General features: G+C 42.3%; 1 protein-coding gene across 14 annotated transcripts in view; it reads right to left on the reverse strand.

Annotated features, from left to right (window-relative positions):
• Positions 1-15,413, reverse strand: part of CBLB (Cbl proto-oncogene B) — a 407,079-nt gene that overhangs the window by 205,757 nt on the left and 185,909 nt on the right. For 7 of the 14 annotated variants that reach the window (XR_005383232.1, XM_038582718.1, XM_038582715.1 and 4 more), the window contains exons 1-2: positions 7,369-7,500; positions 6,061-6,242 (exon numbers count right to left, since the gene is read on the reverse strand). Coding sequence is in view for 13 of the 14 variants with exons in the window: in XM_038582718.1 (XP_038438646.1) it covers positions 6,061-6,228 (168 nt within the window). In the remaining variant the exon portion in view is untranslated. Of the gene's footprint in view, positions 1-6,060; positions 6,243-6,704; positions 6,730-6,980; positions 7,094-7,368; positions 7,501-7,775; positions 7,889-15,413 lie in introns of those variants that run through there. The other 7 variants (XM_038582709.1, XM_038582710.1, XM_038582711.1 and 4 more) reach the window with 4 other exon arrangements.

Consider the following 15,413-nt stretch of genomic DNA (forward strand, 5'->3'; position numbering starts at 1 on the left):
AAGTTCGTTACCTACCAAGGTTTACTCTTCTACTTGTCCTTAGACTTTCCCTCCCACACTGTAATCTCAGAGGTCACTTCATGATTTCTTCATCCTTTATATTTTAGAGAGCTTCCTATTGACATCCCTCCCCCTCAATCTGTGAGCCTCTCCCATGGTGCCAGGCACACACACAAAGTTAAACTCGGCTCAAACTCTCAAGCTGTCTATCGGAACTTTCTTCCTTTTCACCAGCTGGCATACTTGTAGAACAACTGTTCAGTAATCCACACACTCGTTTTAATCTAGCCCCATCGCGTAAATGAAACTACTCTGAAAGGTTAACAATGATCTCTACTCATGATATTCAGCGACTTCTTAAATTTTCATCCTGATTGGTTTTCTCCACTTGGACTTGAATCTGGTTTTCTCAGAATTGGAAACTATCTCCTTAATTGAAGCTGTCTCTACCCAAGAAATCAGTCGGCCCTAATTCTTGTCCTACCTCTCTCATCATTGTTTTTCACAGGTTTCTCTTCTCCTTCACTGCCATCCAATTATAAGTACAACCCCATACAGAGCCAAAATGCCAATCTCTGACTTTTTCTCTGACTCTCATCTTCTGTTCTACATTGCATACCTCTTGCTGGTCTACAGCTTAAAATGCTACTTCTGTGGGCATATCTACCAAACATATGTCTCCAGTTTCAATTTCTCTGTTTAACTGCACATTCAACTTTCTGACTTCAAAATGGATTTCACTCTGGCAGTCAAACTCATCATGGCCAAAAACAAACGTATGCACCAGTTCCCAAGCTTCCTCTTTTTTTTACTATGCTCCTTGTCTCATTAAGAGCATTGCTGCCTTCAGGCTAAAAACCTCGAGTCACTTTCACTTCACCTTCTCTTTCATCCTCTATCTTTAAAGGGTCATAGGGACCTGTAAATTTTACCTTCAAGATACCTCCCACGTTTGAACCTACACTTGCTCCATTGACTTTGAATTCTCTGGCTCAGCCCTTCATTATTTCTTGCCCAATCTTTTTAATTCCTCTTGATCATTATTCCTACTTTTAAGCTTCTTTTCTCTCCATCCATCCTTTGTAGAGTCAAGGGAGTCATCTACCACAGAATAGCCTTGACTGGTTTTCACACCCTGCTCAAAGATTTTAACACTTCTCTTCTACCTAATAAAGTCCAAACTCCTTGAAAGAGTGCAAGCCTCTCCATCTTTCTCTAACTTACCTTCTCAATAATCTCCCTTTACCCACATTCCTTCAGCCTGATGTGTCCTGCACCTCACTGCAATCCAAAACATCCTGGAGAGAGTAGCTGGATAACATTTCTACCATGCTGCATTCTGTACCGACTCTTCACCCCCAGCAAGCACGTTCTCTCCCATCATACCCTATGGCACGGCACTTTATTTATACCCCATTACAGCGCTTACTACATTCTGCAGTATGTAGAACACACTACATGGAATGGAATGGGATGGGATGGGATGGGATGGGATGGGATGGGATGGGATGGGATGGGATGGGATGGGATGGGATGGGATGGAATGGAATGGAATGGAATGGGTATTTACAAATCTCGATCTTTCCGTAGATGGAATTTGATAAACGAATGATGAAATCGACAGATAGCACACAAAGCAACTTTGAAGAAAGGAAGAATTGTTGTAAGGGCTGAAAAGACGACTAACTGAGTAAGGCTTCTGTGAAATGAATGTCCTATGTCACAAGGATAAACCAAAGTAACATGACAGGATTCCTTCAAACCTTTTACTTTATCGAAAGTTTTCCCTAAAAGTAGAAAGGAGCAAACTCTGGGATCACTTCACTTAGCCAAGCACAAGTTCAAAATCTCAGTATTAAACGCTGGTCAGACGCCTACTATGTTATCATCTACCCAAGTCTCGTGGTGCCCATGATTCTGCTAACATGGAAAAACTCGCTGAGAACAAGGAAGTACATGAAGAATAATTCAAGTAAACGATATTCCCTATTCCAAGGGCCCAATGACAGTGGACTCTCAAACCCAACAAACACAAACAACAGGCATCCAAAATCTAAGTTTTATCTGACATATAGTATTTTTCAGAAGATTGAGGAGTTCATCTTAGAAAAGAATACCTATTATTATTTGTCAAAATAGCTGCATGTATTCCAAGTACCTTTGATTGACAACCTTTAAAATATAGTCGCAGTAAAATTATAAAGATCGAGAATGAATTACGTTCCAAGCTTGACAAATGCACTGAATGTACTGAGGGTAAAAGGCAGGAAAAGGCTATTTGGCATCATCACTTTTTAAATGCTTTTAAAACTCTTTCAATAACGTAATTTCAAATAAATGACAAGGACAGCAAGACAAAACGTAGGCAGGTACTCAACTGGCTTTGCTCTTTGGCATCAATTAATTCTTTTCTAATTTCCTGAACATTCATGTAAGCTCAGTACATTTAGTATCTATTAGATGGAGAACTGTTTCTTCCATTTTCCGTCACCTGGCTAAGACGCTTGTGAAAACCATACTCAGGAACCTCACATTAATAAATTATCATTCCTCCCATACTGATTAGCCATCATTTCCTTACCCTCACCTCAGCATTTCCAACAAGAGTACAATAATGCATTTGGTCCTAGTGCCCAGCAGAATCCAGACAGACAACTGTCTGAACAGTGGCCAAAAAACAAGGAAGTCCTTCTTCACTTTGCCCCCACTGTACTTCCCAAAGGTCTGTATCACAGCCTCGTCCATACTACATGGCAATTACCTGATAAATATAATATAAGTAATACATTACCATTTACATGCCTGGCTCTGCTGGTGGTGTGCGTGTTCCCTCACAGGTCAGAGGCAGAGTTCTACATCGTATCTAGCTTTGTGTCCCTCGTGACAACACTTAGTAGGAACACAGTAGGCCCTCAATAAATGTTTAAGGGTTTAAGAGACCCATCTCTGTAATAGCTTTGGAGCAGATTCCATATTTCAGGTATATCTGAACCTGGATGCGTAGTCATGAGTAACAGCTCTATCACTGTATCAACCAGGCATCCAAAGATTGGAAGAGTTCGGGGTGAGCTATTGACTTAAACTGACGCAGAGCAAAGGCCAGAAAATATGTCCAAAGGAGATGCTTTGGGATATGCCACCATTCTTTTTCTCAGTACACTGATATTTGGTCACAAAACACTTAACATCTCTCAAAAACAAAACAAAACACACACACACACACACACACACAAAACTGAGCGATGACTCCCTCCTACTCTCAGTGACCTTGTATAGAAAGTCTGTCCTCTGCCAACAGAACAATTCATTGGAACTGGAATCTCAGCTGACTGTTTTAAATTCTAGGGGTCAGGGAACAGTAAAACGACACACTTACTGGGCATTCCTCCTACAGTCTGAGACTGCTTCCTATCCCCTGTAAAAGAAGTTATTTTATTTTGTAGGTAGCTGAAATGTACCCAACTTAAAGTTCGTTTTATATTTATACTTCTAAGATCTGCCCTTGTGGGAAGGAGCTTCCTAAAGAAAAAAAAAAAAAAAAAATGCTAACTAAACACCTAACCCTGCCTTTCACATAACTACCAGTTAGACCTGAAAGTTACTGTTTTCTCTTATTCACAAGCTAAACTCAGATTATTGCGGTTATTTTATAAAACAGTTAGATAACATGTCGAGGGATTAACTTTTGGACTAATAATAAGCATCCTGATGTGATTACCAGGACAATGTTGAGATTATGAACCACTTCCTTCATCACTGACAAGGAAAAAAAGGTAAACACATGTGAGGGATGCTTCTGCATTACACAATTAAATAAAATATATTTTCAGTTAGGAATTATCAGTGCCTTTTTATCACTGTGTGATAGTGATATCTACTCTTTTTTAGCTATTTATGTGATTCCTCCCCACAAAGCCCATAGATGCATTCATAAATGAACACAATAATTGCCCTTCCTGACAAATAATGAAGACAAGTAGGGAAGGCCATACCAGTGCACCTTTGCCAACACCCTTACCCACATTCCACTAAGTAGAGACTTTCAATAACAGTTTTCCTTATGAGTCAACTTTCTCAATTGGAAAGACCAAACCCAAACCCACAAAAGGGTTAATAAAACAAACAATGGCAGAAGCTTAACTACCCAAAAACCATCTATTTAACCCTAACCCATGGTGAAATCATTAAAAGTGGATAAAACTTATGTTAACCATCAGTTACAAACCAAAATTATGAATACATTTCTTAATGTTTGAAATAATAATGGCTTTATGTTAACTATAGCTCACCACTTCCTAATACCACTTTTTTTTATTTGACGTGCTAATGTTCACTCACAAATGTACAAATTCTGACCACTCACAGAAAGGTGGGAGGTGCAGCTCCTTGATAGAATCTGACCCATGTATTGCCACTCATATAACTGGTGAATTAGGGGAAAACCTTGAATGCCTTCTCTTATGCCCAACCAATGATTGAGGCAATGAGAGTGACCTTAAATTGCATCCTCTTTAGAAAAGCAAAGACAGCTAGTCTTGTGCCTGCCAAATATACGCAGTTCTTCCCACTGCATACTCTTCATTCTTAAGTATCCAATGCTAAAATCCAAGCCTGACCTCAAGTAGCAAGTTGTAATGTTCTGACACTATGACATCACTCTGTCTGGAGCATTTTAAAATCACAATTTGAATAAATTGGCAGAAGCTTAAATAGGTCACACTGAAGCCCAAAACTACGGATATTTATCTGGCAAAGATTTCTGGCTCTGCATATACCACCATCGGCTCTAGAATGGCAGGCCTATCAGTCATGTATCCATCTGTACTTTCCATAAGCATAAATGAAAATAAAGCAAATCTTATTACCTTCCTGTATCGCTGATAATTACACGCTGACAGTGGCTTTTTTGTGACAAATATCAGTACACAGTTACAAGCCAAAGTAAAAGCGACTGCTACCATATGATTTCAAGGAGGCTTCAGCACATCCCTACAAAGGATTTTCTTTTTTTTAAAAAACCTCTATTTCTGCAGTCACAAAAATATCAGGAGCCTTGCATCAACTACATTCATAATTAGCCCCAAATATCTATGAAATGAAACCAGATGGTGCTACAAACATTTACTGACATACAGGGGACAGTACTATTGCTTCAAAAACAAGAACTATTAATTCTGCACAGCAGCAAGCTACACCTTAAATCATATTTATTTCATAATCCTCCTTAGTAAGATAGGACACTGACAGCTAGTTTCTCAGGAGACTCCTGTAGAATATCCAGCTTGCCTAGACTTCTCAGGGTACTGACATCCAGCTTGATTTCTTCTTGTAAAATTATAATTCATCTGAAAGCAACATGCAGAAACCACAGAGGTTTCTGATACTCTCAGCCCCACCACCTCCATCATAAATTTTCCTTTCACAATAAACAATGTGCAATCGAAAAGGTTTCCTGTTTCAAAATGGAATAGATGAAAGAAACTGTAACTCTACCATTAACAAAAACAAAAAGTTTCTTAATGAAAATGAATTGTCACAGATGAAAATGGAAACTCTCTCTCAGATACTGCTTCCTCACTTAAGGTCTAATCTGGTTCTTCCTCTAAGTAATTGTCTTCAGCGTCACCCACTGTGGTTGTCAAGAGTGGTCCCTCAGAGGGTTTTCTTAAAAATACTTGTTTGCACTCTTCTGTTATTCAACAGCAACACAACCTCATAAAGACAGAGCAAACACTTCCAAAGTATTCTACGGCCATGTACCAACAAAGAGCAGCCAACAGTAAAAACTTTGCATATCTGAGTCATATAGAGGAACTCTGAACCTTGAAGAGTAGGACAAAAGGTAAAACAACAAGTCTTTGCTCTGAATCCAACTTTTTAAAACACACAGAGTGGATGTAAGAAAAATGGCCACTCCAAATCAAAAGGCTGTTGCCAAAACAATAATTATGAATTAACGGTAACAATAACATTAATGAGTGGTGTAAGTACAACCAGAGGAGAAGAAACCATACCCAGGACAAATAAGGCAATGCACAGGCGCAGTCGTACGGAACTTACCACTTTGTCCATGAGTTTCCAAGTTTTCTCCACCGTCCTGCGATCTGCTGCTGCTTGCTTCGGAGGTCCAACTGCATCTTGAATAGCATCAATGATACCCAAAATCCGTCCTTTTCGGGGGTTTCCTCCTCGACCACCAGGGTTTCTGCCATTCATAGAATTTGCCATCTGGAACCTTAGTTCTTTGAAAGGCAGTTTAAAAAAAAAAAGAAAAAAGAAAAAAGTTAGTTGGTCATGAAAATGTTCCCCGAGCAGAAAACTGAACAGGTTAATTTGTACCCAACTCCATCCTCCTCCATCCGTGAGAACAAAATCCAGGGTCCCAGGTTCAACTTTTCAAGAGCCTCTGAGTCTGCACCCTCCCTCTGTACACACGACAAACAGTAAGTAGCCTCAGACTTGCTTTGGGGGCACTAAGAGTTACAGATGCACCCTTCTCACATTTCACGTAGCAAAGCCTCCACTAGCACCCAACTCCTCAGACACACACATACACACCACAAAAAAAAGAAAAAAAAAAAACACAACTTGCACAGGTTTCCAACTAGATATCCTCCAACTAGATAAGGACACACTGTCCTCCTCATCCCTGCCTTCATCTCAACGCAGCGCACCCTGGACCCCGAGCTCCCAGGGAGCCTCACTTGCACGATCGGACCCGCCGAGTTCTACAAACGTAAAGATGGTTCTGCAGGAGCCCAAGGGGCAGGCGTGCTGCCCACAAAGCCTCAGGACCTGGACTGTCCCCGCTGGAACCAACAAGTAGGGACGCACGGACTCGGACACACGCACACGCAGTTCTCTAAAGCAACGCGGGCAGGAGTTGGCTCCAAGTTAGGAGCCGAGTAAACCAACAAATAACCCATTTAAAAAAAAAAGAAAAAGAAGAAGAAGAAGAAGAGGAGGGGAGAGAAACTGACAAGCGCGGGCGCAGGGAGGAGGAGAGTCCCGTGGCCTGGCCGCTCCGTGGGCCCCCCCGGGGGAGCGGGGTCGGGAGCGGGGTCGGGAGCGGGGTCGGCCCCTCCGCGCCCCGCCCGGGCCCAGCGCGGGGCGAGGCGCGCACACGCGGACGCAGCCCGGCCGCCGCCGCCGCCGCCGCCCCTCCTCCCGCCCCGGCCGGGTCTGCGCTCCCGGCGGGCGGGGTCCCGAGGCTCCCGGGCCGCCCGCCGGCCCCGCCGTCCGCAGACACGCGTGTGCGCGGGCCCTGCTTTCCACGCGCCAGCCCGGGGCGCCGGAGCGCGCACGTCCCCGAGGAGGGAGCCGAGCCCGGAGCGCAGGCCGCCGGGACCGGGGAGACGCTGCCATTACCGTCGAGCGCGATCCACGGCCGCTCTCCCCGCCCGGCCGACTCCCGGCGAGGCCGCGGGCCGCCGCAGCGCCGCTCCAGGAGGCGGAGACCGCTGGCGGGACACCCCACCCCTGGCGGGGACACGCGCGCGCGCGCACTCCCACACGGGGGCCGGGGCGGGCCGGGGGCGGGGCCGGGGGCGGGGCCGCGCGCGGCTGGGCCAATCCCGGGCGCCGCCGCACTGCGCGACGGCGGGCGGCGCCAATGAGCGGGAGGCGGCCGTGCCCCTCGCCCCGGCTCCCGGTCCACGTCTCCCACGGTACACAATGGCCCCCGAGCGAGGCCGGCTCGCGGCACGTCCCCCACGGACAGGGCCTCGGGGGGTGGGACGCGGGGGCGGGGGGCGACCTGGGCGCCCTGGGCTCACCCGAGGCCGAAAGTGGAGAAGGGCAAGGAAATGGGAGAAAGGATGCCAGGCGCCGGGGAACTGGCCAATGAGGAGTGGGCGGGTGGGCGTGAGCCTTGGGAACCCGAGCCGGGCCGCCGGGGGCCGGAGGGCGGGACTTCCTGCTCCGCGCACCTTCCCCGTCTTTTGTTTCATAGCAACGGAGTAGTGGCCGCGAGGGCGTCCCGGGCGGGGGCGGGGGCGGGGGCGGGGCCGCGGGATCCCGGCCGCCCCCCGGGCTCGGGCGCCGCTGCGGGCCGGCGCGCTGCCCCCCAGGCGCCCCCGGGACGGGACGCGCACCCCGCGCCGAGCAAGCGGGGCTCGACCCTGATCGCCGGCCGGAATCCCGGAGCTCCTGAGCGAATCCCTCTTACTGTGAGCCCCGGGGAGGGTCCGCTCCAACCAGGCCGATGAAACCCGTACAGGTGACGGCGCCGACCAAAGAGTCTCCACTAATCAGGCCCGGGCGCCGCAGCGATCGCCAGCACGTGCATCACGCCTTTTAATCTAGTACAAGTTTCTGCAAAAATGACTGAAGGGGAAACCGCTTTCTGTTGTATTGTGTTGGAGGCAGCTTTGTACCGACTCCGCCTGAAGAACCACCTTACTGCATCTGCCACTCTCACCCAGCATGTGTGAGCTCTCCTCTGTGGTCCCCTCACTATGCCCTTTGAGAGCACCACATCTGGCTAGTCTTAAAAGGGGAAAAAAAAAAAAAAAATCTGTGCCAGGGCCCTTCTTTCAACAAGATCATACATTAAACAAATGCCCCCTGTTTCTTTCTGTTTAGCTTCACTCTCCTACCACAGGTGCTACCAACAATTGCTCTGGGTTGTCCTGCTTTGGAATTTTCTTTCCACTGTGGTTGGTAGTGCTGGATGCGCTTTACACCTTAGGCTTCTCAGATGTTGTGATATGTTGTGTCTTTAAAAAAAAAAAAAAAAAAAAAAAAGGTATTTCTATTTTTTTTCCCCTAAGCTGTTAACCTGATAAAATATTTCGCAATGGTTCTAACCACTTTCTAGCTAAAGAAACATTTCAGTGCTGTGATGACCGCTGTCAGGGATCCTGAGTTGTTACCATTTACTCTACAGCCCTAAATTCAGTTGGTTAGGATTTTCATTTGGCGAAAACGGGCAAAATGAGCTCTTTGCTACTAGTCAGGTGATGGAACGTCGTTCAGGAAGTAATTTTGTTTCTTGCCAATATTTCTATGCCAATAATTAAAGAGTAGTTCCTTGTCTTTACATTGTGTTTATCTACAATAGTGCTGACCTCTCCATATCTCCTCTACTCGTGGTAACAGGAGCTACATTTGCTAACGCTGCAAAAGGGAAACATTTATTAGGTCCCCTTCTTAAATAAATTCAAAAGTGTATAAACTGTGTATAGGTTTTTCAGCACGTAGGAAAACAGTGGCTTAAGGGAACACTATAACTAAGTGCATTACTCATGTTCACATCTGGATAAGTGTAGAGTAAGTAAAATACATGTTACAGCATGTGGCATTCCTCTTCCATTAGTTTTGTAATTGAAAGAGATGACTTAATGAGAAAACGCATTGCCTGTGTTTCAAGCATATCATATTGATACAAATTATAAGCTTTATGGGCTATGGTAATGCATATATGCATATATATATATATACACACACCTATATAATATACACAAACACAACATAAAAAATTACCGCTTCATTTTCAACTTTGTCAAAATCATCTAGAGTCTAAGTCAAGTTCTGACATAGCAGAGTTCCCATTTGAGCCCAAACTGGTATTCAGGGTCTGATGATGTGCTATGTCTGATTAATTGGTGGGGGCAGTAGCCCTTCCTGCAAGCTGTTAGCATGAGTTGATGTACATGGGAAAATAAGGACCTATTGGGATAAAGCTTCATATCCCAGGAGCCTCCAATGGAAACACAAATGATAGGGTATAAGAAAGGGCTGCATACTGAAGGAACATACATAGGAGCGGAGGGAGGGGAGTGTAGGGTGGGGAGGGGGAGAAGCATTCATAGGAGACTTAGGAGCATACACGATGGTGCTTCAAGGTGGCAGAGCTGACTGGAGAAATACTTTTCTCATATCTACATAGAACAAATCCATTTCTAACACAGTGCAGTTTAACATGAAAGCAGCATCCTTTGCCAGTGTGGTGATTTGTAACCTACAGAGAACTTGAATATGGCATCTCTCCAGGAGAGGAGTGCTCTCCTAGAAGATCCTGAACTGAGCCAGAATGGTAAGAGACTCCCACCTAAGAGTCTTGCAAGCAGCATAGCAGCCAGTAAGTGAAAAATATGAAGGGGCTGATCATCAGCACATGGGAGACCCTTCCCCTAGGACTCCCAGAAGAGACTGGAAGACTTTGTGGCAGGATTACTGAGAAATTTTGTAATGGCAACTGGTGAACCCTTGTAATTTGAGCATTCATATTTAACATTACAGGCTGGTGCCATCTGGGGAATGTAGATTATAGTCCTATCTTTGAACACAGGGAAAAACTTTTAAAAGGAAGACAACTTTTAGGGACAAAGTTTTAGACTTTTTTTCATTCAATTCAATTTTTTTTTCTTTTTTCCAAACTTCTCCAAATTCACAGGTGTCTCATGTGATAATAGACATGAGCTGATATAGACATGTTATTTAGTAACAAAGCCTTCCCATAATTTACTCCACCCATAATAGCTACTCAAAAACAAAATACTTGTTGCATGAATGAATAGACTGTTTAAGGGTATCACGTAGGAAATATAAGGCCGCTCCTGTTTTTGTGCAATGGAGAATCCACTGTATTCACAATTCTAAGCAAGATGTTACATTTCCTACAAGGCAGATTTCCAATGCCTCTCCTAACACAAAAATAGAAAATGACACAACACACAGACACACGCAAAAAAAAAAAACCTAAGTCTTCCAGAGATTTGTTTGGAGTGGACACAAATTCACAGGCTAGAGAGAAATAAGAACATTACTACCTCGTCATATGTGGGTTTAACAGGTCATTCCTTGTTAAGAGGAATAGATTTCCATTTGTCTTTTAACAACACATAATAAAAGTTGGCAATAAGGGTTGGTGGAAATACGGTTTCATCAGACATAACCAGACCCGACTCTTGAGCACAAGCTTGAGCTCAGCTGGAATTCTTCCTTAACAGTGACAGCAACAAAAAAATAAGAATAACAAACAAGATAGAACCTTCTTTCTCTCACACACAGAAGTCTGGAAGTAGGAATTACAGATAGGAATGGTTCCTATCTTTCTTCTGTATCACCCAGGACCCAAGGTGGCTGTGGGTGCTCCAGCTCTTCCCACTGATTTTCAGACTACAAGCTAAGAAGAAAAGGAAAGACTATATTGAACTTCTAGCTCAGTCAATCCCCTTTAAGCAATTTTCAGAGAACTCCCGCAAATATTTCTTTAAAGACCAGAACTCAGTCCCATGGCCATACTTAACTGCAAAAATGTCTGGAAGACAATGTGCTTTTTATAATAGGAAGTAATAGGGCAGCCCCGGTAGCTCAGCAGTTTAGCACTGCCTTCAGCCCAGGGTGTGATCCTGGAGACCGAGGATCGAGTCCCACATCGGGCTCCCTGCATGGAGCCTGCTTCTCCCTCTGCCTGTGTCTCTGCCTCTCTCTCTCTCTCTCTCTCTCTGTGTGTCTCTCATGAATAAATAAATAAAATCTTAAAAAAAAAAAAAAGGAAGCAATATAACCAACTTAAAATTAGAGTTTGGATTCTAAAGAGAAAGGGGTTAATAGGTGTTTGGGAGGAAACTGGCAAATCCTACCACAAAGATTTTAAGAATTAAACTTATGATTAAAACTATAGTTTTAATCATAAACTTATGATTAATAAATCAGTCTAAGCAAAAACTAGAGTTTCCAATGCTGGGGGTATGGAATAATGAAAATGTAAGATACTCAGTTGAAATCCAAAACATATACATATATGTGTATAATAATATATACATAATATATGACATATATATAAATATATATATTATAATAAGTTATCAGTTCCTTAGCAAAAAGTAGTGTCTGTTATTACTACATAGATATATGCTTAAAGTTTATTATATGAAAGTACACATAATAAATTATATGTAATCCTCATTACAGCACTAGGGCTCAGTGATCCTGAACATTTCAATATCACAGGAGGTAGAATGGGCAAAACCAAGTAAGCAACCACCTTAATACATTTCTACTGTAAAAGCATTTATCAGATTAGACAGTTACTTATGTGAGAAAAAAAAAAAACACCTTAAAAATCACTTCTTTGTGATCCTCTTTCCTGAACATTTGATTCCCAGGCCAATCATCTCAATTATCTTCCAGAAAATGGTTTGACAGTTGTTATTTGTAATAAAAAGGACTTATACTAATGTGTTAAATATAGCTACTTCACAATTTGGAACAAACCTACTGCTTTGCCTCAGCTCTGTATTCTTTCATACGTCCATTGCATTCTTCATATTTCACAGTACATTTTCCATGTTCCCCTACCATGCCTTGATTCAGAAAAATGTGGATCATTTTCTTTCCCCTCAAGAGTATGCGTAAGGAATGTAAAATTTGATAGAATGTGTCACAATAATTTCTATCCAGTCCCTGTGCATTTTGATTTATACCACATTAATACAAAATTGAATTTTTATTTTAATTTTTCAATTAAACAAAATATAAATTCAAAATTTCAAAGCTGAAGGGGATTTGGGTGCTGATCACATCACTCAGTTTGGCAGATCTGGAAAGTGGAAAATTTGTCCATGGTGATTGAACCCTAAAAAATATAGATAATACACTCAAATTCAGGAGATTAACATGTAATATACAAACTACGTCGTCGTGCGAGAAATATAATTGCTAATCGGACCAGTATTAATATAGACCAGCTCTATATTCCTTTCTCTACTCATGAAGCCTGATTATAACCAGAAAGCTCTAGAATGTATAAATCAGAAGCACATTACCTCCAGGAGTAGCTCTAATAATGTCAGCAGAGATCTAATATATTCTAAATCTACAGAATGTCTCCCTACTGGTTCCCAAGTTCCCAATTATCAACAGACAAAAGTTATCCTTTTCTATTTTAAATCTCTTGATTGTTTTCAGACAAAGCATCTCTTAGGCATCCAACTTTATTTTATCAGCTATGACATCTAACTGTTCATTTACTCATTTATTCAACAAACCTTTTTGAGCATCTAATATATGCCAAGCATTATGCTAGACACCAGGGAATACAAAGATGATTAAGCACTAGTCATTGTTCTCAAAGAGAAAGCAGGCATATTCAGAGATCATTATAAACTCGAGTGGTAAAAGCAGTAATTTCTGAAGGCAGAGATCATTATGAGAAATTGAGGAAAGGCACCTAGCCCAGCTTGGAAAAAGTAGTTACAAAGCTGAAACATAAACAGGATTAGCAGTTAATCACAAAAGGTCATTACTAGACAGAGGAGGCCTCATATAAGGACATAAAAGAAAGAAAAAAACTTTGTATCCACGGGGAATAAGTGGGTCTGTTTTGTGGGAAGCAGAGAAAGGTAAATCAAAGGAAAAAAGTGGCAAATGAAAAGTAAATTAAAATAAGGCCTCAGGTACCCAATTAATGACTTGGATTTTATCTTTTTTTGATGGGGAACCAATGAAGGGTTTTAAGCCAGGGGAGAGTATACAGGATTAGAAGAATGAGGTATATGAGTTTGTAACATTCATATTCCAGAGTGTTCATCCTAATGGTCAGATTGACAATAGGGGGATAAAATTGAAGCCAGAGTGGCCAGGGAGAGCATATGCAATAAGTGATGAAGATGACCTAAAATGAAACAGTGGTACTGGAGGTAAAAAAAAAAACAAACAAAAACAAAATCAAGTGAGATATTTGAGAAATACTGAAAAAAAAAAGATTTCCAATCTTCTCTGCCTATTAGAATAACAAATTTCTGAGCCTTCCTCCCAGACATTCTGCTTTCATTGATCTAGGATGGTTTTAAAGTTCACTAGGGGACCCTAATTAGCAACTGAGGATGAGAATCTGCTTAATTATTGTAGTAGTCACTGATAAATACATGAGTATGGAAAGTGCATAAAATGGAGGAGTCAAGAATGATGATCAATATTCCAATTTTAATGACTTGGCAAAAGAGAACCTCAACAATTATCACAGAGAATATCAAAGGATAGTCTATTTTGGGGGAAAGGAAAATTAATTTGGTTTTTAAAAATAAACAATTTAAGGCAACTATCAAGTAAGCAGAAGGATATTTTAGTGAGATGATTAGAAATACATGAGCATAGATTTGGCAACATTAACAAATGAGTAATACCTGAGAGCTGTGATTGCCTAAAGGGAGATTATCTGGGATAAGTCGAACATTGAGTTGAGAGATGAACGTTAAAGATCAACATTGAGAAAAAATTCAGAGAAAAGAAGAAATCACAAAAAGCTGGAGGATCACAAACCAGTTGGGTGTGGTATCCTGAAAACCAGGGGAGTCTAGTGTTTCCACAAAAAACAATTTCAATCGTAGGAGAGGGGTACAATTAAAAATGCAAAACGTCCATTGGAGTTAATAATTGAAAGACCATTTGTGACCTTAATGAGAACAATGTCAATTGAAGAATGAGTTGAAAGCAATGTGATATGAGGGTGCCTGTGTGGCTCAGTCATTTAAGCATCTGACTTCAGTTTGGGTCGTGATCTCAGGGGCCAGCTTCAGGATCCACACTCAGTGGGGAGTTTGATTGTCCCTTTGCTCCTCCCCCTACTCATATACTCTCTCTCTCTCTCAAGTGAATAAATTAAATCTTTAAAAAAATAAAATAATGAGGGGCACCTGGGTGACTCAGTGGTTGAGCATCTGCCTTTGACTCAAGTTGTGATCCCGGGGTCCTGGGATCGAGTCACGCATCACGCTCCCCACAGGGAGCCTGCTTCTCCCTCTGCCTGTGTCTCTGCCTCTCTCTGTGCGTCTCATGAATAAATAGACAAAATCTTAAAAGAAGAAAAGAAAAGAATGGGATACGAGGAACAGAAAAGTAGAGATTAGTCTTTTAAGGAATCTGTGTAAGGATGGAGAAGAGAACTTAGATGTTATCTATGGATAAACACAGAATTGGGTGGAGTTAGGGAGGGCAAAGTTTTGGAATGAAAAAAATTTAAGCATGAGTGTACATGTCAAGAAATAAATTAGAAAGAAAGAGATTAAAGGGCGTGTTATCCTACAAGAAAGGAAGACTAGGAGACCCTCTGAGAATGAAAAGGGAGAAAGAGAAAAATATTTAAATAATAATCTCCATAAAAGTTTGCATACTTTTATTATAAATATATTTCTAGAGGTGGTAAGAGGTTGAGGATGGCCATGTTTGTTGGCTTCTAACTCTACTAGATAAAGTGGTAAACAAACTAGACTTCTCAAATTGAAGAGGATTTAAGAGGGTGAAGGTTTTGAGTTGAAGAAAAGAAAAAGGACAAGAGAAAGACACAGAATCTACCCTAAGAATGCAGGGGAGTTTGGAGACTGTGGATTAGATAGTGATACCAACGGGGGAGGATTTTTCAATTTCTCCAGCAGAATGCTGGGAAAGTAAGATCATAGCCCCAAAAC

This window comes from Canis lupus, chromosome 33, assembly GCF_011100685.1.
Source record: "Canis lupus familiaris isolate Mischka breed German Shepherd chromosome 33, alternate assembly UU_Cfam_GSD_1.0, whole genome shotgun sequence".
NCBI lineage: Eukaryota > Metazoa > Chordata > Mammalia > Carnivora > Canidae > Canis > Canis lupus.